Source organism: Aythya marila (assembly GCF_965140915.1).
Source record: "Aythya marila genome assembly, chromosome: 1".
NCBI lineage: Eukaryota > Metazoa > Chordata > Aves > Anseriformes > Anatidae > Aythya > Aythya marila.
In genome coordinates, this window is record NC_139042.1 from 136,231,601 (window position 1) to 136,259,421 (window position 27,821).

Genomic DNA, 27,821 nt, shown 5'->3' on the forward strand with positions numbered 1-27,821 from the left:
AGCTAGTTCTACACATCTTGCTATAAGTGAGCATTTCTGTTTTTCAGCCTTGTCATCCCCGTTTTATTTGAAATGATCCAACCAGTCTTTCTGTTCAATCTGTCTTGCTTCACCATGCTGTGCTGAACCATTTTCAACTACCGTTATAGTAAATAGATGACAAAACACATAGAGAACAATAGGAGAACCAGAGGAAGAACTTTACTAAGGATTGTGTTGACTCCTAAAAGACCTGATAGGAGCCTTCCAGCACCTAAAGGGGGCCTACAGGAAACATGGAGAGGGACTCTTTATGAGGGAGTGGAGTGATAGGACAAGGATTAATGGCTTTAAACTAAAAGAGGGAAGGTTTAGATTAGATACAAGAAGGACATTCTTTACTCAGAGGGTGGTGAGGCACTGGCACAGGTTGCCCAGAGAAGCTGTGGATGCCCCATCTCTGGAGGCCAGGTTGGATGGGGCTTTGGGAACCTGATCTGGTGGGAGGTGTCTCTGCCCATGGAAGGGGGTTGGAATTGGATGGTCTTTAAGGCCCCTTCCAACCTAAGCCATTCTAGGATGCTATGAAGAACACAGCCCACAAGTGGCAGGGTTAATAGGCAATGCTAGGATTGCCATAAATAAGCAAACGTGGCTTCTGTTCAGAGTCACTAGTAATGAAAAGAATTGTTTCCAAAATTATGTACTTTATCATGGATACACTTTGATTTAGTCTTACCTTGAAGCTTGCTTGTTGCAGCAACAACTGGAAACATAATTCAGCACTGTGGCCACCTTGATGTTTAATGAAGCATTATTCCTGTCTTCTTCCACACTAGGTCTTTTAACAAGCTCAAAGGGCAAAGGATTACTGTGTGCCTGTTCTTGTAGCTTTCTTCTCTCTTCAGCTCAGTTACACACACAGAAGTTTTTGTCTTCTTTCCTCAGAGCAGCTCCCATCTACAGTCTGCCCCCGCCCCCGACCTTGATTAAATAGCCAGTATCCTGTGCATCAGAGAATTTTGGCTTTACCCAGCATGTAACACTGCCACACTATGGAAGTGCAATTTGACAACGTGAAGCATAGCACTGGAGTTCCAATTTCTTCCCTTGTCCTTCTAGATTTTGTAGTTTGGACTGACTTATTTGTCAGCATTTCACTTCATTCTTCATATGCTTGCCTGTCTTGCAGATTATGGTGGATCGTGGGGAGAGGGAGGGAAGTGCAGCACTGTGTCTTGCAAGTGTTCAATTCTTTGAAAGTTACTTATCTAGGTATTCCAATACATCCTTAGAATAAGTCAATACCTGAACATTTTCCCCACATTTTAAAATCAGTTCTGCTACTATTTTGCCTTATTGGTTGTTTTTTGTTTGTTTGTTTGTTTTTGTTTTTACTTTAAACAGCTGCTAATAGCAGCTGTTTATTGCATGGAGTCTAACCAAACCACCATAGTACTTAATATCAAGGACATCTTAGCTACAAAGTTAATTTACATAAATATACTCAGTTATTGTGGTTTGGGCTAGGATAGAGTTAATTTTCTTTGCAGATGCTTGCATGATGCTATGTTTAGGATTTTTTTAATGAAAATAGTGGTGATAACACACCGATGTTTTTAATTGTTTTTAAAGAGCCAATGACTTTTCACCTTCTCATGCTGCCCTGCCAGCAAGGAGGCTGGGTGTGCACCAGGAGCTGGGAGGGGGCACAGCCAGGAGAGGTGACCCAGTCTGAACAAAAAATATTCCATAACATATGGCATCATGCTCAGCAACTAAAACTGGGATAGACAAGGAGGAAGGGGAGGATGTTTGGGGTGATGGTGTTTCTCTTCCCAAGGAACTGCTCTGTGTGATGAGCCCTGCTTCCCTGGAAGTGGCTGAACTCTTGCTTGCCAGTGGGAAGTAGAGAATTTTGCTTTGCTTTGCATGCAGTTTTTGCTTCACCTAGTAAATTGTCCTTATCTCAGCCCATGAGTTCTTGAACTTCTACCTTTCCAATTCTGTCCCCCATCCCACCTGGGGAGAGTGAGCAAGTGGCTTCTTGGTGCTGAGCATCTACACTAAAATGCAAAACTACATCCACACAGTTGTCCAGTTTAGAAACATGGATGAAAGGAAGACAGTAAGCATATGTATTAAGTAGCTAGTTTACTAGATGTGTTGAGTTTTGCCATCCTTTTACACATAGAGACAAACTGCACACTAACAAGCTGAAAAGTGACTGAAAACACATTTTATTTGCAAACATGCCAAAACCCAGTGATTTAGGAACTCTACAGGCAAACCAAAAGTGAGGGAATTTGAATATAGGTAAAACCTTCCCATTTAGTGCATTTGTTTTCATTTAGTTCTAAAACAGTCATTCTAATAAGATATACTAGTTTTATATATTTTCCCATTCTCTGGGTAACTTTGAGAATTTGAGTAGTACACAGGATTGAAAGACTTGTGTTCAAGATGCAAATTACTAGGAAACTATTTGTTTTACTGTAATGCTTATCTTAAATTAACCGTTAGTCTTCCTTTAGCCTCAGCAACAGTTTGTCTGTCAGTAGCTGCACTGCCAGAATAAGATATCTTTCTACAGAAGGTCTTTAATTTACTTACGAATTCATTAGTAAAATTCAGTAGAATCTCTATATGACATTATCCTTTTGGGATGAGAAAAAACATCTAACTTAATTAAAAGGGTTTAACCACTGTTAGTATGGTTGTACCTCACTAACAAATACGAAAAAGAAAATTACCAAAAAATGGACCAAACTAATCAGTATCCAGGATCACCATGCTTGAAGTAGTAAGAGGAACTACACTTGACAGTGAATTCTCAAATGAATGCACTGTGTGCAACAAAACACATATACGAAATACCAGTAGTTCTACCACTGGCATTGAGGTAAAATAACTGGTCTTTTCCAGTTATTTTTTATTTTGGGAAAAATGAAAATTAACTTACACAAGTAGGACTGAAAAGATCAACATTTCTTAAGATGTTTCTCTGGTCCTACAGCATTTGCTAAGCAAGTGTTCACAGTGAGAAAGTACATGGCCACATTCTCTTGAAAGCCTAGCTGACTGTCGCACAGCCTTTATGTATGTACAACCATTAGCTGCAGCCAAACCACCAAATTTTAGTTTAGCTTATTCACAGATTGTGACTTTCATAGTTTCATTTCTGATGTATTTCTGTATAGGTCACAGAGCAAGTTACTACAAATCTGCAAAAATTATTTGAGCAGTTTCCTGATCAAAACAGCAGCTGCCATTGTACAGACAAAACTTCTCCAATTGAGAATTTACACCATAAAGTTAAACTGAACTTTTCATTCTTCGTTTTACCGTTTTAAACTTGAAACTAGTACTGGTATTAATAAACAGCACTTCGAAAACTAAGTCAAGTCATTCTTATATACACTGACTTGTTTAGATTCGTGATAGACAAGAGGATTGAGTACAGTCATCTTCTGCACTGAAAAGAATTTTCAAGTCTCTACAAAGCCTTCAGCATTGCAAAATGCTGTTAGAATCTTGAGAACTGTTAAAAAACAGAGAGCTTAAAAGCTACCATACCATTAATTGTTCTCTTAACCAAACCTGTTTATAAAGAGAAATCCTCTATTTCCAAGAAAATGTGTTTATGATTATTTATCTACAGAAGTTGTAGCATTCAGTTTCCTGTCCCATGATTCTGATTTTTCTGCTATGGTTATCCAAATGTCTATGCTTCATTTGGGAGAGAAAAGGGAGAAGACAAGGAAATTAGTCTCAACAGGTATAACATCTGTTTTGCCAGCCCTCCTCAACACAAAAATTCTTTGGATTAACATTCAAAAATGTTGTATTAAAAAGAAATATGAGAACACCTGCAATTTTGAAGATAACACAAGGGATACAAACAGCTCTGATCACTTTAAGATATAATACATTTTTTTCCTGCCTCCTTATATTCTATCAGATACTCTGGGTAAATTTGATTTTTTTCAAAGATAACAAAAATGGAGGGATTTAACTTGTTGTCTACACAACTGTCATAAAAACAAAGCCCATCAACAGACTTTGGTGGGGGGCGAACGTAGTCTTCCCTGCCTCGAACATAATCTCCAACCAATACACGAGCCATGAACATGACGTTTGGTTTCACTGCAGACTGACAGTACTCATGGGAATATGAAGCATCTCTAGAAAAGTAACTTCCTAGAAAAAGGTAAAAAAAATATGGTTATAAGGGATGTGTATAAAATGACGGTGAAAACAGAGCATCACATCCTTTTTCAGGAGGCATTTGACCCAACTTTCAGGTCTCTTCTTACTCAGTTTACACAATACTGTAGATGCATTTACTTATTTATTTTACAAGAGAAAGGGTTTCACCTCAGAACTTCTATTTGGAATTTGCTATTATACAAATAATTATAAAGAAAAACCAAACACAGCATAAAAACACTACAGGTATGTGTGTTGCTATTAGAGGGATAGACAAGAAAACACAAAGACCTTCCATGATCATACTGAGAGAATACATACCTTCTTGTTCCCTGCCATGAGTAGCAGCTATTTCTCTGGCAAGTCTAAATCATGACCTTGAATGTTTAGAAGATCCCACCTCCAGCTACAGAGGCTTTTTCAAAGTCCCTCAACACCTTGTGAAAAAGCATATCGCTGCACAAAGCAAGTTCTTGTCCTCCCCAGAGAGAAGGAAGATGCTAACACCAATTCCTACCTTATTTATTTATTTGTTTATTTATTTATTTATTTATTTATTTATTTATTTATTTTGGGGCGGGGGGTGTCTTCATCTTTAAAGACTTCAAAATCAGGGGGTTCTGAGGTCTGACACTCAGTCATTTCCTACATACCCTTTCCATAGTTGGCTCCATTGCTTCCACAAGTTCTCCAGTCAAAGTTGTTTATGCAGATATCTTCCAGGCGGGCATCCTTGGTTCCATGGAACAGGAGCCTTTCGTTTACTTCCTTCTTTCCAGCTTCCTTCTTCATTTGCTCCTTTTTCCTATCAGAAAAAGGTAGTATGGGAGAGCATGAGCCATGGAAGAAAACTGAGAAAGGGTTTAAAAAAATAATTAAAAGTACAGGGTGTATATGTAAATATTAGCTGGGTAGATTTCCTGTCTGCTTTCTCCTCTCAGCTTGGAAGATGAGACAGACTAGCAGCATGATGAAAAACTGCAAGACGAATGATCTACAGATACCAGTGCCCAGCAATTCTAGATCAATTCATTGACAAAAGCCAGAATTAAGCAAGCATTGACACTACTGCAGTCCCCACTGCTTTTGCTCCTGTGCAGGGTCATACTAGTTCTGCTTCAATGTCTCCTGTCCCTTCCCACATACACACACAAATGCTGCAGGGTGGAGGTTGTACTAATCCATGCTCCAGCATAAAGCCTAGAGGCGGCTTGTTCTTTGCTCCTTCAGTAGACTGAAACTGCCATGCACATGGGGCCAATCACACTGCAAGAGGACAGGGCTGTGCTGAGACAAGTTTTCTGCATGCACCTGACATTCCCTGTATCACACCTTCCATCATAACCCTCCACCACCCTGAGATCCTGCCCCTGCAATTCTGCTGAGGAGACAAGAGCCAGGAAGAGATAAACTGACCATTCCTTCACCACTGAAGACCTTATTAATTTAACGCCAACATCAGACGGCGAGCTATGAGCAGTAGTATCAAAAGAGGAAATGACAATGGGAGACTTAACTAGTATCTCCCATCACTACTGCACAGCATCACGACCTCCCACAGATTTTCAGAAGCTGCTGAAGTGGACAACAAAGTAACATTCTTCAGGAAGTTATCAGCTACAAAGTTAGCAGACCAAGGTAGAGGGGAGAATACTTCCAACTTTGGAACTGCCTTAGTAAAGTGATAAGAACAATGGACTACAATTCGTTGATAGAAAACTTCATAACTGTGTCAAACTCTGCCTGGTTAGTTTAAATACCTCATTGGGGAAGGATAAAAGGTAGACAAAATTACATGTTTCCAGGTGCCTAAGTTTTGCTAGATAGAAGTGTTTTATTGAATTAGTAGCCAATAACTTCCAGGGTTCAATTACTTTACAGGTCAAAGTAATTATTTGAGAAATATTTTTCTTCTTCATTACCATTTAGAATGGTAATGAAATGGTCCTAGAATACTTCTAATATGTAACCGTGCTTTTGTTTTAAACTAGACAACTGTTCTAAGCAACAACTTAATCTGACGTGGTCACTGTCCCTGGTGCCAGCTCCAATCTGCAGGTATGTGTCTTGGCACAAGTACCAAGAGTTTGAGATCACTGATGCAGATGGTGAAAACCAGAAAAGAGCTTTGGAAAACAGATCATTATCTTAAAGCATAAGGATGCACCATTCTCAGTGAACACTGACTTCATTAAGAAGAGAAACTCCTGAAGAAGCCTTAAAAAAAAATCTGACTGGGAAAAAAAAGGGGGCCTAAGCACCCTTACCTTTACCCATTTCTTTTTTCACACAGAATCACACAGAAGGGTTGAGGTGGGAAGGGCCCTCTGCAGGCTGTCTGGCCCAACCCCTGCTCCAGCAGGGCCACCCAGAGCAGGCTGCCCAGGACCATGTCCTGGTGTTTTTTTGAAGATCTGCAAGGAGGATCTGGAAGATAGTTTCCTGACACAGCTGGTTAGTGAGCCTACCAGGGGAGGTGCCCCGCTAGACCTTCTCTTCACAAACAGAGAAGGACTGGAGGGAGATGTGGTGATCGGGGGCTATCTTGGGCAGAGTGACCATAAAATGGTAGAGTTCTCTATTCTTGGTGAAGTCAGGAGGGGACCAGTAAAACTGCTGTCTTGGATTTCCGTAGGGCAGACTTTGAGCTGTTCAGGACACTGGTTGGCAGAGTCCCTTGGGAGGTGGTTCTGAAGGGCAGAGGAGCCAGGAAGGCTGGGCACTCCTCAAGAAGGAAATCTTAATGTCTCAGGAGCAGTCTGTCCCCACGTGCCCAAAGATGAGCCGGCACAGAAGAAGACCGGCCTGGCTGAACAGAGAGCTGTGGCTAAACCTTATGGAGAAAAAAAAAAAAAAAAAAAAAAAAAAAAAAAAAAAAAAAAAAAAAGAGTGTTTATGACCTTTGGAAAAGAGGGCGGGCCACTCAGGAGGACTATAAAAATGTTGTAAGGCTGTGCAAAGTCAAAATTAGAAAGGCCAAAGCTCATCTGGAGCTCAAACCGGCTACTGCTGTTAAAGACAACAAAAAATGTTTTTACAGATACATCAGCGCAAAACAGAGGACTAAGGAGAAACTCCATCCTTTACTGGATGTGAGGGGAAACTTAGTTACAAAAGATGTGGAAAAGGCTGAGGTGCTTAAAGCCTTCTTTGCCTCAGTCTTTAGCTGCAAGACCAGTTGTTCTCTGGATACCCAGTACCCCAAGCTGCTGGAAGGGGAGCAGAATGTGGCCCTCACAATCCATGAGGAAATGGTTGACGACCTGCTACAGCACTTAGACGTATGTAAGTCAATGGGGCTGTATGGGATTCACTCAAGGGTACTGAGAGAACTGGCAGAGGATCTGGCCAAGCCACTTCCCATGCTTTATCAGCAGTCCTGGCTATCAGGGGAGGTCCCAGTCAACTGGCGGCTAGCAAACGTGACGCCCATCTACAAGATGGGCTGGAGGATAGACCCGGGAAACCATAGGCCGGTTAGTTTAACCTCAGTGTGAGGGAAGCTCATGGAGCAGATTATCTTGAGTGTCATCACGCGGTACTTGCAGGGCAACCAGGTGATCAGGCCCAGTCAGCATGGGTTTATGAAAGGCAGGTCCTGCTTGACGAACCTGATCTCCTCAAAGTGACAAAGTGCTTATCCAAAGTGTGGAAGTGATCTACCTTGACTTCAGTAAGGCCTTTGACACCATTTCCCACAGCATTCTCCTCAAAAAACTGGCTGCTCATGGCTTGGACTGGCATACACTTTGTTGGGTTAAAAACTGGCTGGGTAGCCAGGCCCAAAGAGTTGTGGTGAATGGAGTCAAATCCAGTTGGAGGCCAGTCACTAGTGGCGTTCCCCAGGGCTTGGTACTGGGGCCGGTCCTCTTTAATATCTTTACTGATGATCTGGATGAGGGCATTGAGTGCACCCGCAGTAAGTTCACAGATGACACCAAGTTAGGTGCGTGTGTCGATCTGCTGGAGGGTAGGAAGGCTCTGCAGGAGGATCTGGATAGGCTGCACCGATGGGCTGAGGCCGACTGTATGAAGTTCAACAAGGCCAAGTGCCGGGTCCTGCATCTGGGGTGCAATAACCCCAAGCAGAGCTACAGGCTGGGAGAGGAATGGTTGGAGAGCTGCCAGGCAGAGAAGGACCTGGGAGTGATGGTGGATAGTCGGCTGAATATGAGCCAGCAGCGTGCTCAGGTGGCCAAGAAGGCCAACAGCATCCTGGCTTGTATAAGAAGCAGTGTGGCCAGCAGGGCTAGGGAAGTGATTGTCCTCCTGTACTTGGCTCTGGTGAGGCCGCACCTCGAGTACTGTGTTCAGTTTTGGGCCCCTTGCTACAAGAAGGACATCGAGGTGCTCGAGCAAGTCCAGAGAAGGGCGACAAAGCTGGTGAGGGGTCTGGAGAACAAGTCCTATGAGGAGCGGCTGAGGGAGCTGGGCTTGTTCAGCCTGGAGAAGAGAAGGCTGAGGGGTGACCTTATCGCTCTCTAGAGGTACCTTAAAGGAGGCTGTAGAGAGGTGGGGGTTGGTCTATTCTCCAACATGCCCAGTGACAGGACAAGGAAGAACGGGCTAAAATTGTGCCAGGAGAGGTTTAGGTTGGATATTAGGAAGTCAATTAGGATATTAGGAGTCACCATCCCTGGAGGTCTTTAAAAGGCATTTAGATGTAGAGCTTAGTGATATGGTTTAATGGAGGACTTGTTAGCGTTAGGTCAGAGGTTGGACTCGATGATCTTGAGGTCTCTTCCAACCTAGATAATTCTTTGTCTGAGGAGACTCCACTACTTCCCCGGGCAAGCTGTGCCAGTGCTGCATCACCCACAGAGGGGTTCCTGATGTTCAGAGGGAACCTCCTGTCTGCCAGTTTGTTCCCACTGCCTCTTTGGCACAAACAAGTGTTTTTAACAAGTACTTTGTATACTATAATGGATAAACATTTGTGCAATAGGCAGTTTCTGCTCAACCCCTCTGACAATATACTATTCCACGCCACTGTTGATATCCTCATCACAGTTTTGTGTCATTCATGTATTTCTGTCACCCCCTCCTTCACCTTCGAAGGAGTCATGCAAAGGAAAGCTCTCCCTGGCAATATGGCTTTCTCTGGTCCATCTTAGACTGATAGGACTTAATCACTTAATTTCACTCCTCAGTCTGCCCCTAAGAAGGAAATACCAGTCAAGTTAAAGCACAGGTGGCAACCTCTTTCACTTCATAGGAAGTAGATTTAGGACACCAGTTCTTGCAGACCCCCTGCCCTGAAGGATGACAAAACAAATACTAACCACTGAAATACTTTCCAGAGTGATGGATTCTGAATCCTTTGTACTCTAACGATGTTGTAGGTTTTCATAGTCTGCTCAAACTGCTTCTTTATTTCTTTGTATTCAGAGGATGTATTACTGATCTCCACTGCCTATAAAATATAAACCAAAGCAGAAAGCATGAGGCTTCAGTTTGCTCATAACACAGAGAAGCCTGATTACAGCAGACAAACACTCAGAATGGCCCTCTTTTAACTTAATGGCCCTCATTAAGTTGATATAATGATTTAGATTGTTGAGAATAATTAGGACAAACAATAAATATATAAATCAGTATGTCACTCCTGCTCTGCAAGGACACCTCACCTCTCTTCAGGAAGGACACTGATAGTGAAGAAGAGGTCAATTAAATTTTTATCATCTCCAAGTAAGCGTTGACACTGGTCGCTATAAATCGCAATGAAAGTGTAATCTCAAAAAGCAAACTTGACTGATAATTTCAGATAATATTTGTTTTATGAACAAAGTTGATTAAGAACAAAAGTATTAGATAACAATTACTATTTGTAACGCACATGCGGTCTCCAAGCATCAAACCCCCTTAGCTTTCCAAAGCTAACACTTGGAAAGTTGCATTTAAATATAGATTTAAGGAAAACAAGAAAAAAAAAGCCACATTTCTAAACATGAGAGCAATTAAGATTCTAATAGGAATGTTACACTAAATACTCATGTAAACAAATATATTTCTTCCTTTCCTAAAGAAAACAAAGTCTATTAATCCATACTTTGTGTTTAAAAATCCATGAAGAAATGCACATTTTTCCCAGAGAAAAGTTAATGTAAAACAATTTAAACACGATTTGTGCTCTTCCGCTTACATCATGAATAATTTTCCCAGTTTTCTCTGATCTTCTAGAATGGGCACTTATATTCTGTAAACTAGGATGAAAATGCCTAATGCTGGCAGACTGATGTCATGCAGTAGACATGCAGTCATGCAGTAGAGATCCAGCAGCCCACCTACCAAAGGTAAGAAGGAAAGCTGTGGTCATTCAGGGAGGTAATATGAAATCAATACTTCAGCCTATCAGTTGAAAGATGCACATTTTAGAAGGGTAAGTTTGTAGAGGAGATAAAACAGGGATTAAATTTTACAGGTGCATATAAATAAATGAGTGTTTTTCTAGACATCATGTCTAACCCATGCATTAAATACTTACTGAAGAAGAGGTTTATTTTATGAGAGTCTTATAAGGATCAAGAATAAAGTCAGCTGCACAAGGAAGAATTACTTCTTTGTATTTATTAAAAAGTTTTTACACAGTTGAAGAACATTTCCTACGCCCTAATACAAGAATATTTTGCAAAGCCTCTTCACAATGCAACACAAAACAATTTGGACCAGCTAGTATTTATTATCTGCATGCTTTATGACACCGCAGCTTACTGTCACCTACAAGATGAAAATTACGTCAACAATTACGTCAATTTTAGTACTACATCTTTTATTGATACATAAACAATTCTTACTTGGACTATAAAATATGCATTTGCTATGTTCAATCTTTTGTTAAGGAAGTGTAAACTTTCTAGGTACAAAAGAATGTCAGGTACAACAGAATGCCTAAAGCTGTAAGATGGGTACTTCAATTATTTTATGATGTGATGGCTTCCAATCACATCAAAGACAGTTCTACTTTGCATAAACTCTCTTTTGCAATAGTCTTTATTTCCCCAAAGACACAACCCCTACTAACAAAAGGTAACACCACCTTGCTGTAGCAGGTTGGTACTTAGCAATAACAAAAGTTCTTTAGCTCTTTTCATCTTCAAACTTAAAAAGGAAAATCCTAGCAAGGAGAACCATTTGCTAACCCTTTATGACACATCAGCTCTCATCCTTGATACAGCACAGCAGTCTTCAGCACACCAGTCTTCAGCACACATTGTCAAGATTCTGAAACATTGCTGCCACATGAAGACTAATCCTCTAACATAAAAACACACCACCTTCATCACACACACTTCTCAGTCCTACATTAAAGATACAATTTAAAACCCAATATGAAAAGAAAATATCAATTCCTTTTTCGCCTTTAAAAGGTTTATCAGCTACTAACTTCACTTTGTCTGTTAAACATAGACAGCAAAGAGATTCACACCAATTTTCCAACTGGTGTTTGTTACCAACATCTAACATGCTTTTCATATACTCTACTTTCTATAGCACTATGACTAAATGATTTACAGATTAAGACACTGCAACACTCAAAAAAACAAGCAATGTTACCAAAACAGAGCTGCTCTTTTTAAGCAAGAAAGACTCTCTCCCTATCTCATAGGTGTTCCTTTTTGTAACGGGTCACTTCCAGTGCTGCAATGTTTGTCAGGATTATTTATCAGTATCTGAAGAGAAGGTAATTCATCAGGTCGTAATTGTCAGATGTTACGATGGTCACCACATGCATGCAGAATCCCAGCCAGTCCATATTACCTACTGCAAAAAACATGCTTAGGGCCCCACAGAATTATTTAATCTAGCCCAGGCTTTCATTTTTAGTATCAAAAAGTACTGTGGGCTCTGTCATTTTTATATACAGAATTAACTTTTCCTTTCATTTGAAAGGCATTCATTTTGTAAATTAAGAGACAGTTTTCTTAGGTCACAACTCAGCAAGCAAACTGAGCTCTAGGAAACAAAATGATCTTTAATTTCACTCATCCGCACAAGTTCCACCAGAGATACCACGGATCTGCATGTCACATTCCAAAGCCTCTCACACTCACTTCAGCGACTCCAGAAACATCAAACTGAATGGACTCAACTAAAATTCAGACTGAAATTTTCAGAATAAATAAGGGAAGCACTAAGTGCATACAACTCATAGACCTATAAGGAACTGAGCTACCTGTCTTCATGTCATTCTTTTGAAAAAAATCAAGCCTACATTAAAAATCAAGTCTTACTCAGATAAGTTGCTAAAAAGCCAAGGGAAGAGCCAATGAGCTGTCTTTGTTATTGTGACAGAGCTCAGAGTATCACAGGTCCAAATCTTCAAAAGGTCTGGCTGCTAGGTTCCCACACAAACTCTTACTAGTTCAACCATCAGGTGCTAGACACCTGAAACTTTTACAGTCTGAAAAAGTTAGTGGTTTTGTTGTCGTTTGCCTGTTTGTTTTTCTACAAATTGTGAAAAACAACTATATGAAGGGAGCTAATGTACCAAGCAATTGACTTAAACTTTACCTATTTTTTTTTAGCAGAACTGTGTTTAGATGAATTTGCTATACACACACACAGACAGATACTAGTACTACATTCAGTAAGGCACAATCCAACAGAAGGCAGTCAGTGTAAAATTAAACATTCAGGACAAAGCAGAGTAACAGAAACCAGACCATGGAAGCTAAGAGGCATGATAATTCTGGTTCTCATGCCTTTCCCAATGTATTAGCACTAGGGAAAATCAAGTACAAGGAGTGAAAATAGCAATGGAGCTCTATGTCAATTGAAAATAACCAGAAGAAATTATTAGTCTGAAAATATATTACTTCTGTCCTTCCCTTAGCTATCAGTATGTCTGTGCCAATACAATTTGAACAATATCACACAAGATTTTGTAACAGTCATTGAGTAAAACCTCTTGTGCTCAACACGATGCACTGTTCCTTAATCAGGGTCAGAAACAGTATATGAAAGGACAAATGTAACACCAAGAAGCATTTTTTTTAGCATGCTGTAGGACTTCAATAGTCTGTGTTTCTCTTCCAGAAAGACTACTTTTTAATATCATTAGAATGAGTAGTTAAAAAAAAAAAAAAAAAAAAGATACCTTGTATTTTAAGTCAGCCAAGTCAAATGGATCCCAGTGGGGAGGACAGGCTTGATTTGGAATAGAAGAATCCCTCTGACTGCTAGCAAAGGGAAAGAAAGTGCGAAAGTGTTATCATTTGTAGTCCTGCTCTGACTATTCAATTTGGCAGCATCCCGTTTGGGCAATTCCTACATTTAAAAATAAACAAAATAAACCACAGAGAAATTGGGAATCACTCATTTTGTAAGCTGCCATCAGTTGTCACAGCCCTCTTTCATGTACCAATTTAAGACATGATTGTCCATCACCAATCCTGTGGACGTGGTACCTGGAGTAACGTATCCCAGAAACGAGGCAATGCACTGAGCAGGCAGCTCATCATTTAGCAAGTGGATATGTTTTCTTCTAGCAACAGCTGAATTCTCTGCACAATTACTATCAACACTGGCAGCAATTTTGCCTTATAAATACTTTTCAAATATGAAACAACTTGAGATCATCATTTACCTTTGCTTTATCTTCTGCACTTCTTCATAAGACACAAACTTTGGTCGCCTGCAGACCTGTCTTTGAGTTTTAGAATAAATGTTTGTCTGGGTCATTTCTAGAGGGAAAAAGAGAGAGGAAAAGGAAAAAAATGTAACGAATAAGTATAGCTGATAGGGTCATTAATTAATGATAATCATTCATTAATGAAAAATGGCATATTCATTGTCAATGTTATCTGCTGAAGAATAGTTGCACAAAGCTTATGTAAGCTTCTTGCCCTTCCCTGTAACTCTTATTCAGCCTGTACCTATCTTACTGGCTCCTATACGTCATTCGTGCTCTTCAAAAGTTGTTCCAGCAGCACAGAAAGGGAGATTATCTCACTTTACTTCAGTTTTACCGTGACTTTATGTGAAGACTTTGATCTTTTGATTTCTGTTCCTATGTGAGTCTAAAGAGCATCAAGGAGTAAGGGGGAAGGGTACTTCTGTAAGGAATCACTTCTGTCACCACCTCATTTCCAGTGAGCAAATCTGGTAACATAAGTAAAGTAAGGCATAGCCTTGAAAAGCTGGGATAGTTTGCAAATTAACTTCTGTAAAACCCTGCATAGCTGTAAATGAGAACCTTTAAAATGAGTACCTTTAAAATTGAGCTGGTAACCATACAAGCCAGCCTGGAAAGGTATGGTGGCATCTGGATCTGCCAGATACAAATTCTCAAGTATGTCAGAAGATGGCGAGTTCACAACATCACCTTCTCCCTTTAGGAAAAAAACGAACAAACGAACAAACAAACAAACAAACAAAAACAACAAGAGAGAGAGAAGAGTAATGATTAAACATAGTCAAGACTAAACCTTAGATATCTAGTTTGGGTAGAAGGAAAGAGGAAGCAATGAGAAGGATGAACAGGGATCCAGCCAGAACTGTCGTGGCCTATTGTGAGTACCAAACACTCCTAAATATGTGGAGATACATAATACTGGACATACAAGTATCCCATGTAAATCTCTATAAGAAATATAGTTCTCTAGTGTACAAACCAATGTAAAACATCAGAGTATGCTGATGGAGATGCTTTCTATCTAAGCTGCTGATTGAGATCAAGGCCCAGCTTTACCACAGCCACTATATATATCATATTCCCCTGCCTACCTTTCCCTGTCCCTGGATCAACTCTGCATTCAGCCAAGAAAACCGTTTGTGCAGCTACACTGTGAACCAGGTAGGGAAAACTGATCTTCCTGAGAAGAAGGAGAGGTGCCTTACTTATTTCTTTTCCTGTATTTCTCTGACCAGTGCCCCCTACTCCTGATCCTTGGTAATATGGTTATCATAACTAATGCCATTTTGTAGAGTAAGCAGCCATTATTTGTAAGTGAGATGGTCATATATCAGCCCCCCCCTTTCTCCCTCCTCACTAGCCTTGAAGGCCCTGGGGTGCCAAGCTGACTTCTTCCCTCCCTTCTGGTCTTGAAGACTCTGGGCATCAGGCCAACTATTTCCCTCCCCGTCAGTCTCCAAGGTCCCAGGCACTTGGCCAAACAGGACGTGGTGACCCTGCTACAGCCCAGGGAAGTGTAAGAACACACTAAGGACTGCCTGTAAAGTCAAGCAGCTACAGGTCCTAAGTGGGACGTGGACTGGAGCTGCTGCTGGATGCCAAAACCCGTGATCCCCCAGCAGCCAGGGCTGCCTCCACCACTGTGCTTCCTTCAAGGACTGAGTGACTCATAATCCAAGTATTCCAAGTGTAGATTGTGACTGTTATATCACATGCCAAGTGTTAGGATTTGACCCTTTTGTGGAGTAGTTCTTCCTCCAAACTCAGCTGTGGTTCAAGATTAACTAATGTTACATCATTCTTCTATTGTCAATGGGCAACAGGTGTAACAGGTGAGTACAAACAGGTGAGTACAAAACTCTTTGATTATGTTCCAAATCCTTATGGCCTGGATCATAGCTGAGTCTATGAAGTACCAGAAATGGACATTCTGGAAGATAACAGAATGGCATGGTTGGTGGAAAATACCAGATTTACCTTGTCTATCTCATAGCCAGGATGTAAAAGTACTAAGAGTCAATCATCTTGTGATCCTATAAATACTGGTCATAAGCAAAGAGCCCCTTGAGCTCTTCAGGATCGCAGTGGGCTATGAACCAAAACTCCCCCTGAGCTGGCATGCCTCTCAGGGCAGGCTCCTCTAGATTCTAAGATATTCTGCTGCATATGCTGAAAAAAGAGGTAAGTGAGTAATTCACCAAAGGCCAGATTGTTGAGAGTCAAAGATCATCTGCTGAATATGCCGATGAAACAAAAGGGTAAGTAATGCACCAAAAGGGAAAATGTCCTTAAAGCATGCAACTAAGTTTAAGAAACCCCTATACCTTGCAGTAAGTCTCATGTGAACCTTGCCATTCTCAAATCTTTAACTAAATCCCTTAATATCACACAAACTAGTTCTGTGGTCTACCATAAAGTGTTAATAAAACCTAATTCCTGTTAAGTTCTAGCTTGTCCAAATTAATTTGTGACAGACCCAGCCTGCAGGGGGTTCAGATGCTTAGAACAAACACTAATTAACCATAAGATATGCTGATTATAAAATACTGTGCTATGCTGATCATAAAACCTGGTGCTACATTAATTACAAAATTCTGTGGAATAATAAATCTTCAATTATAACTACAATTTAGTAGCATCTTCATTCTGCCCAGGATCCCTAAAGAACCATCTGTCCCCATAGCATCAGATGGCAATTTTTCAGATAGATCACTCTCCTATTAAAGAGGATTTGGCCACACAAGGAAAAAAGTGATGTTTGACCTGAGACAGCAATCCTTACATTTCTGAGGCAAAAGAGCAATGCTTAAAACAGGCAAGACTACTTCCTGAATAATTTTAAAAGGTACGTATCTCAGGGATAGTATGTAGAACACATGGACAACTCCAAAACGGAATCTGATGGCAGAAACCAACAAGCATCATTAAAAACAGTCAACATAAGCTGAAAAAAAAAAAAAAAAAAAAGACTATTTTGTCTTCTTGCATTCACCATCAAGATCTTTGTCAAGAAAGCAGATTTGACAAATCATCCAGGTACAAGGAAAGACAATTGCTTGTACTGAATCTCACACTAAGAAGAGGCATGTTCCTTCCCCTCCAGCCTGTTACCATTTTACTACACCTGTTAGGAACATCTGTAGCTTTCCTATCTTATTTGACACTGAAATTCAAGCACAAGTATTTACTCAATGAACCTTGCTTGTGTAAAGGGAAGTGGAGGGAAGAAGCTCCACACATACCTTCAGGAGTGATTCAAAGCACAGGATGAGGAAGATGTACAGGATATTGACTTGCCTGTTCTCCATATTCAACCCACTGGCCTTGGTCATTCTGCCAATACCAAATCCACTTTGTAGTCAATACAAACATGGGTTGTGTGACGGATGATGGTGTAGAGAGACGTCGAAGCAATGAAGAGGAGCAGGTCATTGTCTGGAAATTAATGTTCTTATCTGCTATACTGTAAGGACAAATTCAGAGATTTATTATAGTAAACAGTACGTATTTTAATAATCTAATCCCATGTTTAATCTGCTGCAATCTTCTTTAATATAATGTGACAGTCTGAACTTAATTAGGCCTGAAATAAGAGTATTTTCCACAGCATGCATAGCAGCTCTGAAAACTGCTTCCAGCATTCAGAAGTGAGCTATGGCCTGCGAGAGAGCGAATATCATCTCAGTCACTAGCCACATTACATGCTGCCAGCTTTACAGACAGTCTGGGGCTACACACACAACAGGCAAAGATTTTTGCAGTAAATAAACGCACACAGAACATTTTTCTTGGTAGAAAAATGAAAGCTGGTAAGCACTTTACTAACTTGGCCAAAAATACCTGCAGCTTATCAGCTTTGTTCTTTTTCTGTGGTTACAAAGAACACAATCACAACTGTGAGTTTTAGAAATCCCACTCCCTGGAGCTACGTGGAATTTTACTCTTTGCAGTCTTGAAAAATTAATTTGAGGCAGCCTCATCTTGGGAATCTTGCTTGTGATTTGCACCACCCAGCAGCCTAGTCAAGCAGCAAACCAAAATAATTTTCTGGCTTAAAAGGCAAGAGCCAAAATGACAATGTCAATTTATCAAGGGCAAACTTGGGGTCCCCTACCAATCCAGCTGACTTACAGTGTAGAATTCAGAAAGGAGTTAAAGGAATAATTAATGACCCTAGCATACATTGGGAAAGTGAAAGGGCATTTCATAATATAGACCAGCTCTGAACTACTGTTAAGAGACCTAACTTATTTTTACTAACTAAGTTCTGATTTATTACCTGAAATACTAACGCTCTAAGCACTGAATTCCAGCTTACACTTATTACTCTGCAGAGAGTTTTAAATGCAAGATACTGACATGTTATACTTTAGAAGATGAAAATGGGGTGATATTTACATGCAGTCACTTTTACTTTTCTTTTTAGTAAGGAAAAAAAACAAAAACAAAAAAAGCCCTCATCTTTGTACATTCCTCCCAGACTCTGAGAAGCTCATTAATCAGAAGTTATAGAAGTCAGACATCCCTAAGAAGAAATCAAGAGCTTTCCCTCATAGGCTCAAGCACAGCACTTTAAGCAACGAGTCCAGCTATCAGTATACCTGTTCATTTTTGGGTCACAATAGGCCTTTTCAATTTCCTCCATCATGGAAAGGTCATTCCAGGTGAACCCATTAAATACTTGCCATCGATATGGCAAATGGTAATGAATCGATCTGCATTTGTCTGTAATGAGATCAGATTTAGTCAAGAGCTCTGCAATCACAGAAAGTAAAACAAGATAAGAGAAAAAAAAAAAAAAGGAACAAACACTGTTTGCATTCTTTGGCTTTACCTCCTGGGCTTTGGTATGAGCAATAAAGACAGACCACTGAAATTAGAAATGTGTTGAAACAATAGTGGTGTGTGTTTATTTAGTATTATCTAGGAAAGCAACACAAGCTCTCATCCTGCCAAATGTATTAAAAAAAAAAAAAAAAAGTGTTTATGTATCACATCACCATGTTTCTCAGCTCTAAAGGGGCAAGTTTACAGGCACTCCAAAACAGTTACTTCTCTTCCCCTCAATCCCTTAGAGCTTCTGACCTGGTTAACAAGATTGACTGTTAAAGTGTTTTCTTTAGGCCCAGTCCAACGAATGAAGCAGCATAAAGGACTGCAATACTCCACAGAATATGCTGCAAGAGACTCTACATTCATCCTGGAACATGCAGCACACAGGCCTACTAACAAGACTGTTAGACACTGTCGGAATTGCTACTTTGCTTCTCAGAACATGGGAAGCAACAACTTCAGCTGCCTTGTATGTGGGACCTGCGTTACACAGAAATGGGAAGACTTTTTAGGTCTGTGCATTTGAGTTCAGACTTTAATGTCTCTGCATGAATGCATGCTGCTCTATACAGGCACAGTCCGACCTCCATGCCTCCCTGTTAGGGTAGCTGATGTGCACTCCACATCCGAGTACGGACCAAACCTCTTATTCACAACTTTTGAACCAAACATCGTATGGCTAAACACACTAACTCTCCAGTGGTTGGGTTTAGCTGTTTGGTGGTCACAGTATAGTTGCTTTGAGCCTGGGCACACCATTCACATCATGCAAGTCAAAAAGCTCATAACCTTCACCCTCAAGCCTGGTCTTAAAGAAGCAGAGAGAGTCTGAGAAACATGATACCAGGCTGGGGTATCTGCTGCAGAGACAGGGCCAAAAAGTTTTATCATTCCTTTCCCTTGACTTTTCTGACCACAGAACATATGACAACTAGCCCTGGTTACGAAAACAGAATAAGTCACTTCTTTTTTCTTTTTTTTTTACTTCTTTCTGTTTATAGGGGTGGAACATACCCTGTCTTGAAAGCACCATCTTTAAATTAACTTGAAATGCTGTAGAAAAACAAAACAAAACAAAACAAAAAAACACACTTAGTCTCTCTGGGCTAGATTTCATTTCTATGGTTCATAAAGTACCCATAAAAGGTATCATTTATTTTTAAAGCACTGCCTCTCTTCCAAGTAATGGTGAAGAAGAGGCATTATCAAACCCTAAAGTGGGAAAGAGTATTTTACTCATTTGAGTCAGAAAAGGAGCTTCTGAGAGGAGAACATCTTTACAAGAACACAAACCCACTACAGAGATGTTAAACACACACAAACATCTGAGACCAAAGTATCTTCAAGCAACTAACTACACACTTCCTAAGCAAAAAGTGAACACAGTCTGACCTAGCTAAATGCTCTTTTGCTGAGACAAGGAAGTCAGAAAGGGAGTAGAAATTTAGAAAGTGACAAGTTGACCAGAAGACAAATGTAATGCTACATCCCTCTTATCCAAGGAAGCCTAAATCACTTAGGGCTTAGGAGACTGTTCTGGGACTTTCTCTGAATACAATTATTATATTTTCCCCAGATCCCTATTATGATCCCTATTATTGGCCACAGCAAGAATCACATTTAGCTTACATAGTACAAGTACTGTATTTTCTTAAGTCATTGTAACAGATCACTTTTTAAAGGACTTAATGGTGCAAGAATATGCCTATTATCAGACGTATGTAAGACACAACAGGAATATAGGATGACATATTATCAACCGTCAGTGAGGAAAGCATAAGGCCAGTCGTTAATTTTATCTAATAGCTACAGAAAGTATAACATTTAACAGTTAAAGGGTTTTACAAAATCATGCCCAAGGCCTGACCTCATCAACATAACTGAAACAGACCGCAAACATGTCATCAAAAGGAGGGAGGGTTTATGTGTATCCACTTGAATTTCCTCTAATTATGTTTGCAGTTCTGACAGAGTTCATTACTGACTTGGAAACAAAGTGAAACAGTGAGAATGTATAACTGGCCATGGACAATGCTGAGGTGCTGACATGCCATGTGCCTCCACTAGTCAGAGCCATCAAGTGGACAGTACCTCTTCAGACACTGCTCTCCAAAATACTATTACTTCTAGTAAGGCTTACCATTATGTTTGCAGTACTTCCAGACATAGAACAAGCAGATCTCTTCAGTGTTATCTTCCTTCTTGTCCTTCAAAATGTTCGCAGAGGAATCGTCTTTTTTACCTAACAAGAAGGTAAACATCAGTCCTTTATTTACCCTGTGAAAACACAACCCCACAAGAAAGATACTGCATTTGGCATTTCATCCCACATATAACAAGGAGTTGACTGTAATAGCCAAGCCAAGCACTTCAGGATCTGACTATCCCTGTATTCTGAATTAGGCCTTTGAAGCCAAGGCCCTTCTGCCCAGGAGGGCAGGAGATGCAAGAGTTCCTATTCACACACTAGAGCGTGTATCAATATGACCGCTCTACTGCTAAAGCTGTATCCATTCCTTGGGGACAAGGAAAAGATCACAGACACACAACTCTCTCTACCTCCCAGGAAGGAAGCAATGGGTGCAGAGCTGTTCCCGATTGCTCCCCAGACCGGACACACACATGGCTATGCTGCACAGTGCTCAGACAGAAATCTCAACACTCCTCTGCAGGCTGTCTGACACTTTCTGCATATGGTAGGGTAAACTCATAAGCTGCTCTCCCACTACCACAGGGAGCTGTAGGACTGTATGAAACCAAATCCCGGTGAGAACCCCTGATCTCAGGACTGGAGAGTAGAAAAAATCCATACCTTCATCTTTACCTCTGGCACCTGCTGGCAGCTGGAGTTGGCTCTGAGTAGGTTCGTTGCTACTGGGATCTGCATGAGAAGACTGAATGAATAGCAGTGCTGTAACAGAACCTCAGCTAGCTGGCAACATCCCAATTTGTGTGTTGAGGATTACATTCAGCACAGATCATTTTACAGGGCACTCCACTGCTGACAGATCAGCAGTGACAGTTAAAAATTCCAGCTAGTCACAACTATCAGCAGCCACTCGATAGCAATATCACACACAATAGGAAGGCAGCTATCCCTCCTACATGACTTAGCCATGAATCCATTCCCAAATGCAGATCAACGGCAGAAGGGAAAAAAAAAAAAAAAGGCCCATGTTGTAAGAGGGGAAATAGGAAAAAAACATTGGTATTTATTTAGATTTACCTTTTGAAGCTTTTGAAGGTGGTACATGCACCCCGGAGCCCACTGTTGTTTCTAAAGGTAGCTTCTGTTCTTCACTCATTGTATCTGCCTGTTTTTTCATCGAAGTTTCTACTGGCTTACAGGAGTAAACACGGAAGTGATGATGGGGTTTAGCTGTGAGGTAAGGAAATAACAGCTTCTACAACTGTCAATCTCAAAATCTTATTTAAACCCATTTTTTCTTATAACTTACTTTTCTCCTTGTTCTGTTCCTTGTTGAACTCCACATGCTTGTGATCATATATAATTTGGAAGTTTGCAACTATCTTTGCATCAATGCCTGCAGTTTCCAACACTCTCAGTGAGTGTTCATCCAAGAGCTTATGGGATCTCTTGCATGCAAAAAATTTACATTTTCCTTTGAGATAGTGTCGGCAAATATGAAGCCTGCTGCAATTGTTTTTCTGGTTGCAGACACCACCCTTTCTGTTGTAAAATTGGCAGACCTATAAACAGGGAGAACAGATATGACACAAAATGGAGACGCACAGTAGATTCAGTGATTTTTTTCTTTGTTATCTACAGGCATTCAGCTTCTATGGCAGAAAAACTGATAAGAAGCACTTCTATACTGTGTGGGTGATGTTCACTGGCATAGGTTGCCCACAGAGGTTGTGGGGTCTCCTGCACAGCACAGGTTTCCTGATGTTCAGGGGGAACCTCCTGTCTGCCAGTTTGTACGCACTGCCTCTTGTCCCCTGGCACTGGGCACCACTGAGAAGGGCCTGGCTCTGTCCTCTTTGCACTCTCCCTTCAGATATTTATAGACATTTGTACACATTGCTCAGACTCCCCTGAGCCTCTAGGCTGAACAGTCCTAGCTCCCTCAGCCTCTCCTCAGGGGAAAGATGCTCCAGTTCCTTCACTGGCTTAGATCTGTAGGCCTTGGCTGAAGAGGCTCATAGGTTACCACTAGTGACAGCCAAGCAACAGGAGAGCATACTGTGAACATTAACATGGACTGCCTTCAACAACACAACCTGTATGTACTGTTTATAAGAGCATGCTCCTATGGAGATGCATAAATGCATAATGTGCTCGGTGAACCTTGGTGTACTATACAAAACATTCAGTTCTGTATGGATAAAAGACCAATAGTGGTTTTTTTTTTTTTTTTTTGTTTGTTTTTAAATACTATAAAGGTGTGAAGAACAGCAAGGGTGTTGAACCTCACCATGGATGGGGATTCTGCACAGCATGCCATGGCCCCACCATAGGTGTCTGTCTGATGCTGTATTGTCACGTGTTCCCACAGCATCAGAACAGACTCATAAGATGTCTTTTTGTAACAATCATCGTAATAAACCACAAAACCAGAACAAAGCTCTGCCTCAATTAAACTGAGAACACACTACTTAGCTGCAGTAAGAAAACACACTGTTCCTTGCATTTGCCAGCAAAAAGAAAAATGAGAGTCAGAGAGAAGGCGAAGGAAAGTATAAGAAAATCCTGATTCTGGGGTACTGTTGCTTTTTCTTACCCTGCTCCCAAGTTCAGTCCACAGAAGACAAAAGATTCATTTTGCTTGAGGGTTTTCATTTGTCAGCAGGCACACATGCAGTTAGCATTTCTAAGCAAAAAAAGTGAAGCAGGCTTTCATACCCCTGCCTCAGCTCTCAGGTTTCAGAATAGCCTAAGTCAATGTTTTCCACTGATTGAGCTATTTTACTCAGTAACAGGAGTTACAGTGCTCTACTAGGGGTAATTAATGATGCCCTCCAGAAGTGGGGACTGGACAGATCTACAGATAAGAGTGTAAGAGTAATACCAATCAATGATGGCTGATACTATCTGCTCATTACTGGGAGTAACTAAACAAGAAACATTTAGGTTGTAGATGCAGCCGAGCTGGATGAAGATTATTAATCCTTCTTGCTCATCACCATGATGTTCCTTGAATCTGCCAGCACGACATATTTTAAAACACCAAAAAAATGTTCTATTTTGTCAAAGTCCATCACTGTCACAGCAGGGAATAAGAAAACAATAGAACTGTTATGCCAACAGATCTGCGGAGACTATAACTTCCAAAAGACAAGAGCAGCAGGCAGCACTCCAGTAATTTCTTAATCAGGAACAGCTGTAGCCAGAATAGGATACTCCTGGCTTTGAAACAGTACTTTGAAAACTGAAAATTGCACTACCCATATGCACATGCACACAAAACCAGAGATTGCATTGTTTGGCCAAACTTAACAAAAGCAATTACTTACATACAAACTGAACACATGCTGCTTTGTGGGAAAGTAATATACATAAGCCTCAGTGCACTTTGGAAGGGACAGATTTTACATGAAACTGACTGCAGCCAGTTGGTCATTTTCTCACAGATGTTTCTCACTCTTCTATGCCCATGAACATCAAAACATGCAGGCGTATGTAGGCTGGACAAGGAAAGGGGTGCTTGCTTCCCAGTTTCCATTATCTCTTGGCTAAGAGCCAGCAAAAGTGGTTTTTTTTGCTAGGCCTTTATACCCTGTATGCATGTATGGTAACTGTGATCTTTCACCTCCATCTTACTTCACCATCTGTAAATCTCTGATGAAGTTGCTGACATGTTTTGTTTGCTTGTTTTGAGTAACTTTATAGGCATCCTGTTGGGCTAACAGGAAGAGGAATGGCACGCAGAACAGGCCAGATGGAAGCTTGCTGTACGTTTCCTGCTGTCAGAGGGTAGCTCTTCTGCTGACAAGTTATATGTGACAGGACCTAAACCAAGTGCAGGCCTTCTGCTATTTAAGCAAACAAGATGCTCCTCTGTGTTTACCAGTTTTATTGCTGTCATTTTTTTTTTTTAGTTATCAGCACATGGCATTTCTACAACCCTTGCTCTTCAGGTGCTTTCACAGACAGCCATTCCCATTCATAGTTCATTCAGACTAATCCTAATATTTCTGGTACTATATAACTTAAGAGCCTGAAATTGAGATCAGACCCCCACCTTCTTTCTTACCCTTTCCTATTCCTAATAAACAAAAGCTTAAGAAATCAGAACAACTCACATCAGGAAGGAAGAAAGGGTCATTTTGGAGAAGCAGGACTCGCAGCTCATCCTCACTGAGGCCAGACAACTCATGGGTCTTTAGGACTTTTTTGTTCTCGGTGCTGCTGATGTCATGAGAGTACCTACAAGCTCTGCAAGAAAATAGACAGAAATATCATGTGTACACTTTTTCAGTCAAATTGGTTTAAAGAGCCTTAGATAACATACAATTTGATAAAAAACATGGAAATAAAGGAACTTTGGCAAAAGCCTCTGTGAACATGCAGATAATAAATTAGCAAGAGTATGAAGCAAGCAGAATAATCACTCTGAAATACAGTACTGTTATTATCTCCATTTTTAACATAAATGTGGCCAGACTGCTTGTAAGAAAGCACAGACACAAAGCCAAGTCTGTCTGCCCCACACTTTCTTCCTCTCCAGTAAAAGGCAAGTCAAGTCACACAACCTGAACAGCTGGAGGGAATGCTAATTTTAGAGGATATACATCAGCAGTGATAGAAGTTGCAATGAGCTCGATTTCATGCATGTAAAATGTTGTCCTAGGGACAGCATGTAAGGAAAGATGCAACAGTCTGAGAGCCCAAAACAAAGAGATAATGAAGCTGAACACAACACGATATTATCTCTGCTGGGTGGGAAGTTTTAAAATAACAACAACAAACCACAACATCCATGGAAGTTCATGAACTTGGAGTTTTGGATAAAGGAATGCTTAAAGGACACTAATGAAATGCTGGTACTACTTACTAACTCAAGATAAACATGTTTAGTGAGTATGAATTACAAAGAAAGGGAGATTCTATTTTTTTGCATTTATTTGTAAAGATATTTCAAAATCAATGGTACGAAGAGAAATAAGGCATATCTACGCAATAATTTAATGCAGTAAAATAGTTTCATGAAAGCTTGCCCTTCAAAAACATAATTTGATATAGCTTTAAGGCCATACATATTCAACCAATAAGTACCTGTTACCCTGTCAGACTCAAACCTCTGTTCTGTTTCTTCCTTTTAGCCACTAGTTAACTACTGAAGATTGTGATAACATTTTACCTGGCATGCTGAATTACATTACACAATTTTATGTAGACATTTCACCACCCAACTGTAGGACACATTGCTTTGTAACCAAATAAATAAGAATGCAGGGTCTGAAGGGCGGGAATATGCCACTGTCCTGAAAAACACTCTTATAAGGATACCAAGTTCTGCAGCCACTTGATGCCACCAACAGCCACACAACAATCTATATCATTTGAGTATTCATTTCTAAGTCAAAGGTTGAAATAATCCAGAAATGCTATGATGAGTCATCAACTGTGGTTTAGCAATACATTTAGAAAAAAGAAAAAAAAAAAAAAAAAAAAAAAAAATGAAAAGATACTGGTCAGACACAAGTTAAAAACTAACTTAACAGGAAGACCCCAGTAACTTGCACAGATGTTTTCCTTTCCAACAACAAAGGATGCAAGATCTAGAAGCAAGCCTTAATTCTATCCCATGAATTAAAAATTAACCTGTCTTGATCCATGTGGGCCATGTAGCCTCTTTCTGTCTCCTCATTTTAATCAACATCCTTCATCCCCTAAATACACCTGAAAGGTGTATCCTTACTTGTATTAGTTATTAATACACACAAAGGCAATTTTAAACTCTTAGCACTACTGAGAGGGCAGGAGGCTGCCCAGGAGCACTCCAGCATGACATGATTTCCTTAAATCATTGCATATTTCTGTTCTTCCAGTGGGGGTGCCTCTGTGCACCTGAAGATATTTCTAACTGCAAATCCTACGTAGCCTTATCTTTCCAAGTCATCAAAGCAACAAAGAGTAACAGAGTTTTAGCATCCTAGTATTTCACTTGTACCATTTGGATACACACTAGGCCTTTCCCCTCCATCTCCTTCCCATCTGAGCATGTGAGGAACTGCTTTGTGGAGGCAGAAGTCCAGTGTGATAACACCCCAGGACCAAGAGCTGCAACAGAAGTCTCCAACAGGAAATTCTTCTTTCAAGTTCATTCTCATTGTACCGCTTTCCATTTTCATTTCTGCATTTGTGTTTCGTTTTCCTGACTTTTTTGTTTGTTTATTTACTTAGCTACCAGATTTGGTTAGCCTTGGGGAAGGAAAAAGAATGAAAACAAATCCCCTGAAAGGCTGCTTGGCCTGCCCTTTGCATCCCCCAAGAAGGGCAGAAAAGGGGGTGCTGAGGGCAGGAAATGAAGCCCCATCCCCAGCAGCACCTATCTTTCAGGGCCGTTTTGCGCCTCACCCCTGGCACAACGTTTCACCCATCCACACACCCACACACCCACAGAGCAGACGGAGGTGCCCCCCTGCCCCCCAGCCGCCCCCCAGCCAGGGGTGCCCACCTGGGACCCAGGTTGCACTTGCCCCCGAGGTGCAGCTTGCAGAGGTGCAGGCGGTCGCAGCCCGGGCACTCCTTGAGGACACAGACCCGCACGTCCGACACGGCCAGCACCTCGGTGGGGAGGCCGTCATCTCCAGTTAGCAGGAACCGCCGGGGCCCCGCTGCCCGCAGCGTCTCCATCAGCTGCTGCTCCGACAGGTCGATGTGCTCCCGGAGCTCTGTGAGCCCCAGCCGGCCGCCCTGGGCACACAGGGTCTTGGTGAGGAAGCTGCACACCACCGGGTCGCTCATCGTTGCCTCTCTGCCTCGGGAGACAAGGAGGCAGGCGACGAGGCAGCCTCTTGCCTTCAGGAATCGAAACTGAAGGCGTGGGGCGGAGCGCCAGAGGGCCCGCCTTCTCTTTGCATATTGTTGTGTGTTTTGTTTTGTTTTGTTTTGTTTTTTTAACTTTAATAAAAGAGAAACTTCGCAGCTTGATGTAATTCTAGTGTTCATGTCGTGCTGCTGTTGGTTCTTCTGTCT

General features: G+C 41.0%; 1 protein-coding gene across 3 annotated transcripts; it reads right to left on the reverse strand.

The window, feature by feature from the left end:
* LOC309880519 (protein mono-ADP-ribosyltransferase PARP12-like) lies at positions 1–27,821 on the reverse strand. Of its 3 annotated transcripts, none has more exons than XM_082765532.1 (14): positions 27,301–27,821; positions 24,923–25,055; positions 22,114–22,366; positions 21,882–21,992; positions 21,468–21,536; positions 20,796–20,897; positions 18,424–18,547; positions 17,120–17,285; positions 14,399–14,519; positions 13,775–13,871; positions 13,286–13,367; positions 9,471–9,601; positions 4,842–4,993; positions 1–4,179 (listed from the first exon to the last, which is right to left on the reverse strand). In XM_082765532.1, the coding sequence occupies exons 1-14, from the start codon at positions 27,792–27,794 to the stop codon at positions 3,896–3,898; spliced, it is 2,319 nt and encodes a 772-aa protein (XP_082621658.1). In that variant the 5' UTR covers positions 27,795–27,821; the 3' UTR covers positions 1–3,895. The 3 variants fall into 3 exon arrangements, with proteins under 3 accessions (XP_082621658.1, XP_082621657.1, XP_082621659.1); XM_082765531.1 differs by having other exon boundaries at positions 21,882–22,034; positions 27,301–27,820; XM_082765533.1 differs by lacking the exon at positions 9,471–9,601 and having other exon boundaries at positions 4,045–4,179; positions 21,882–22,034.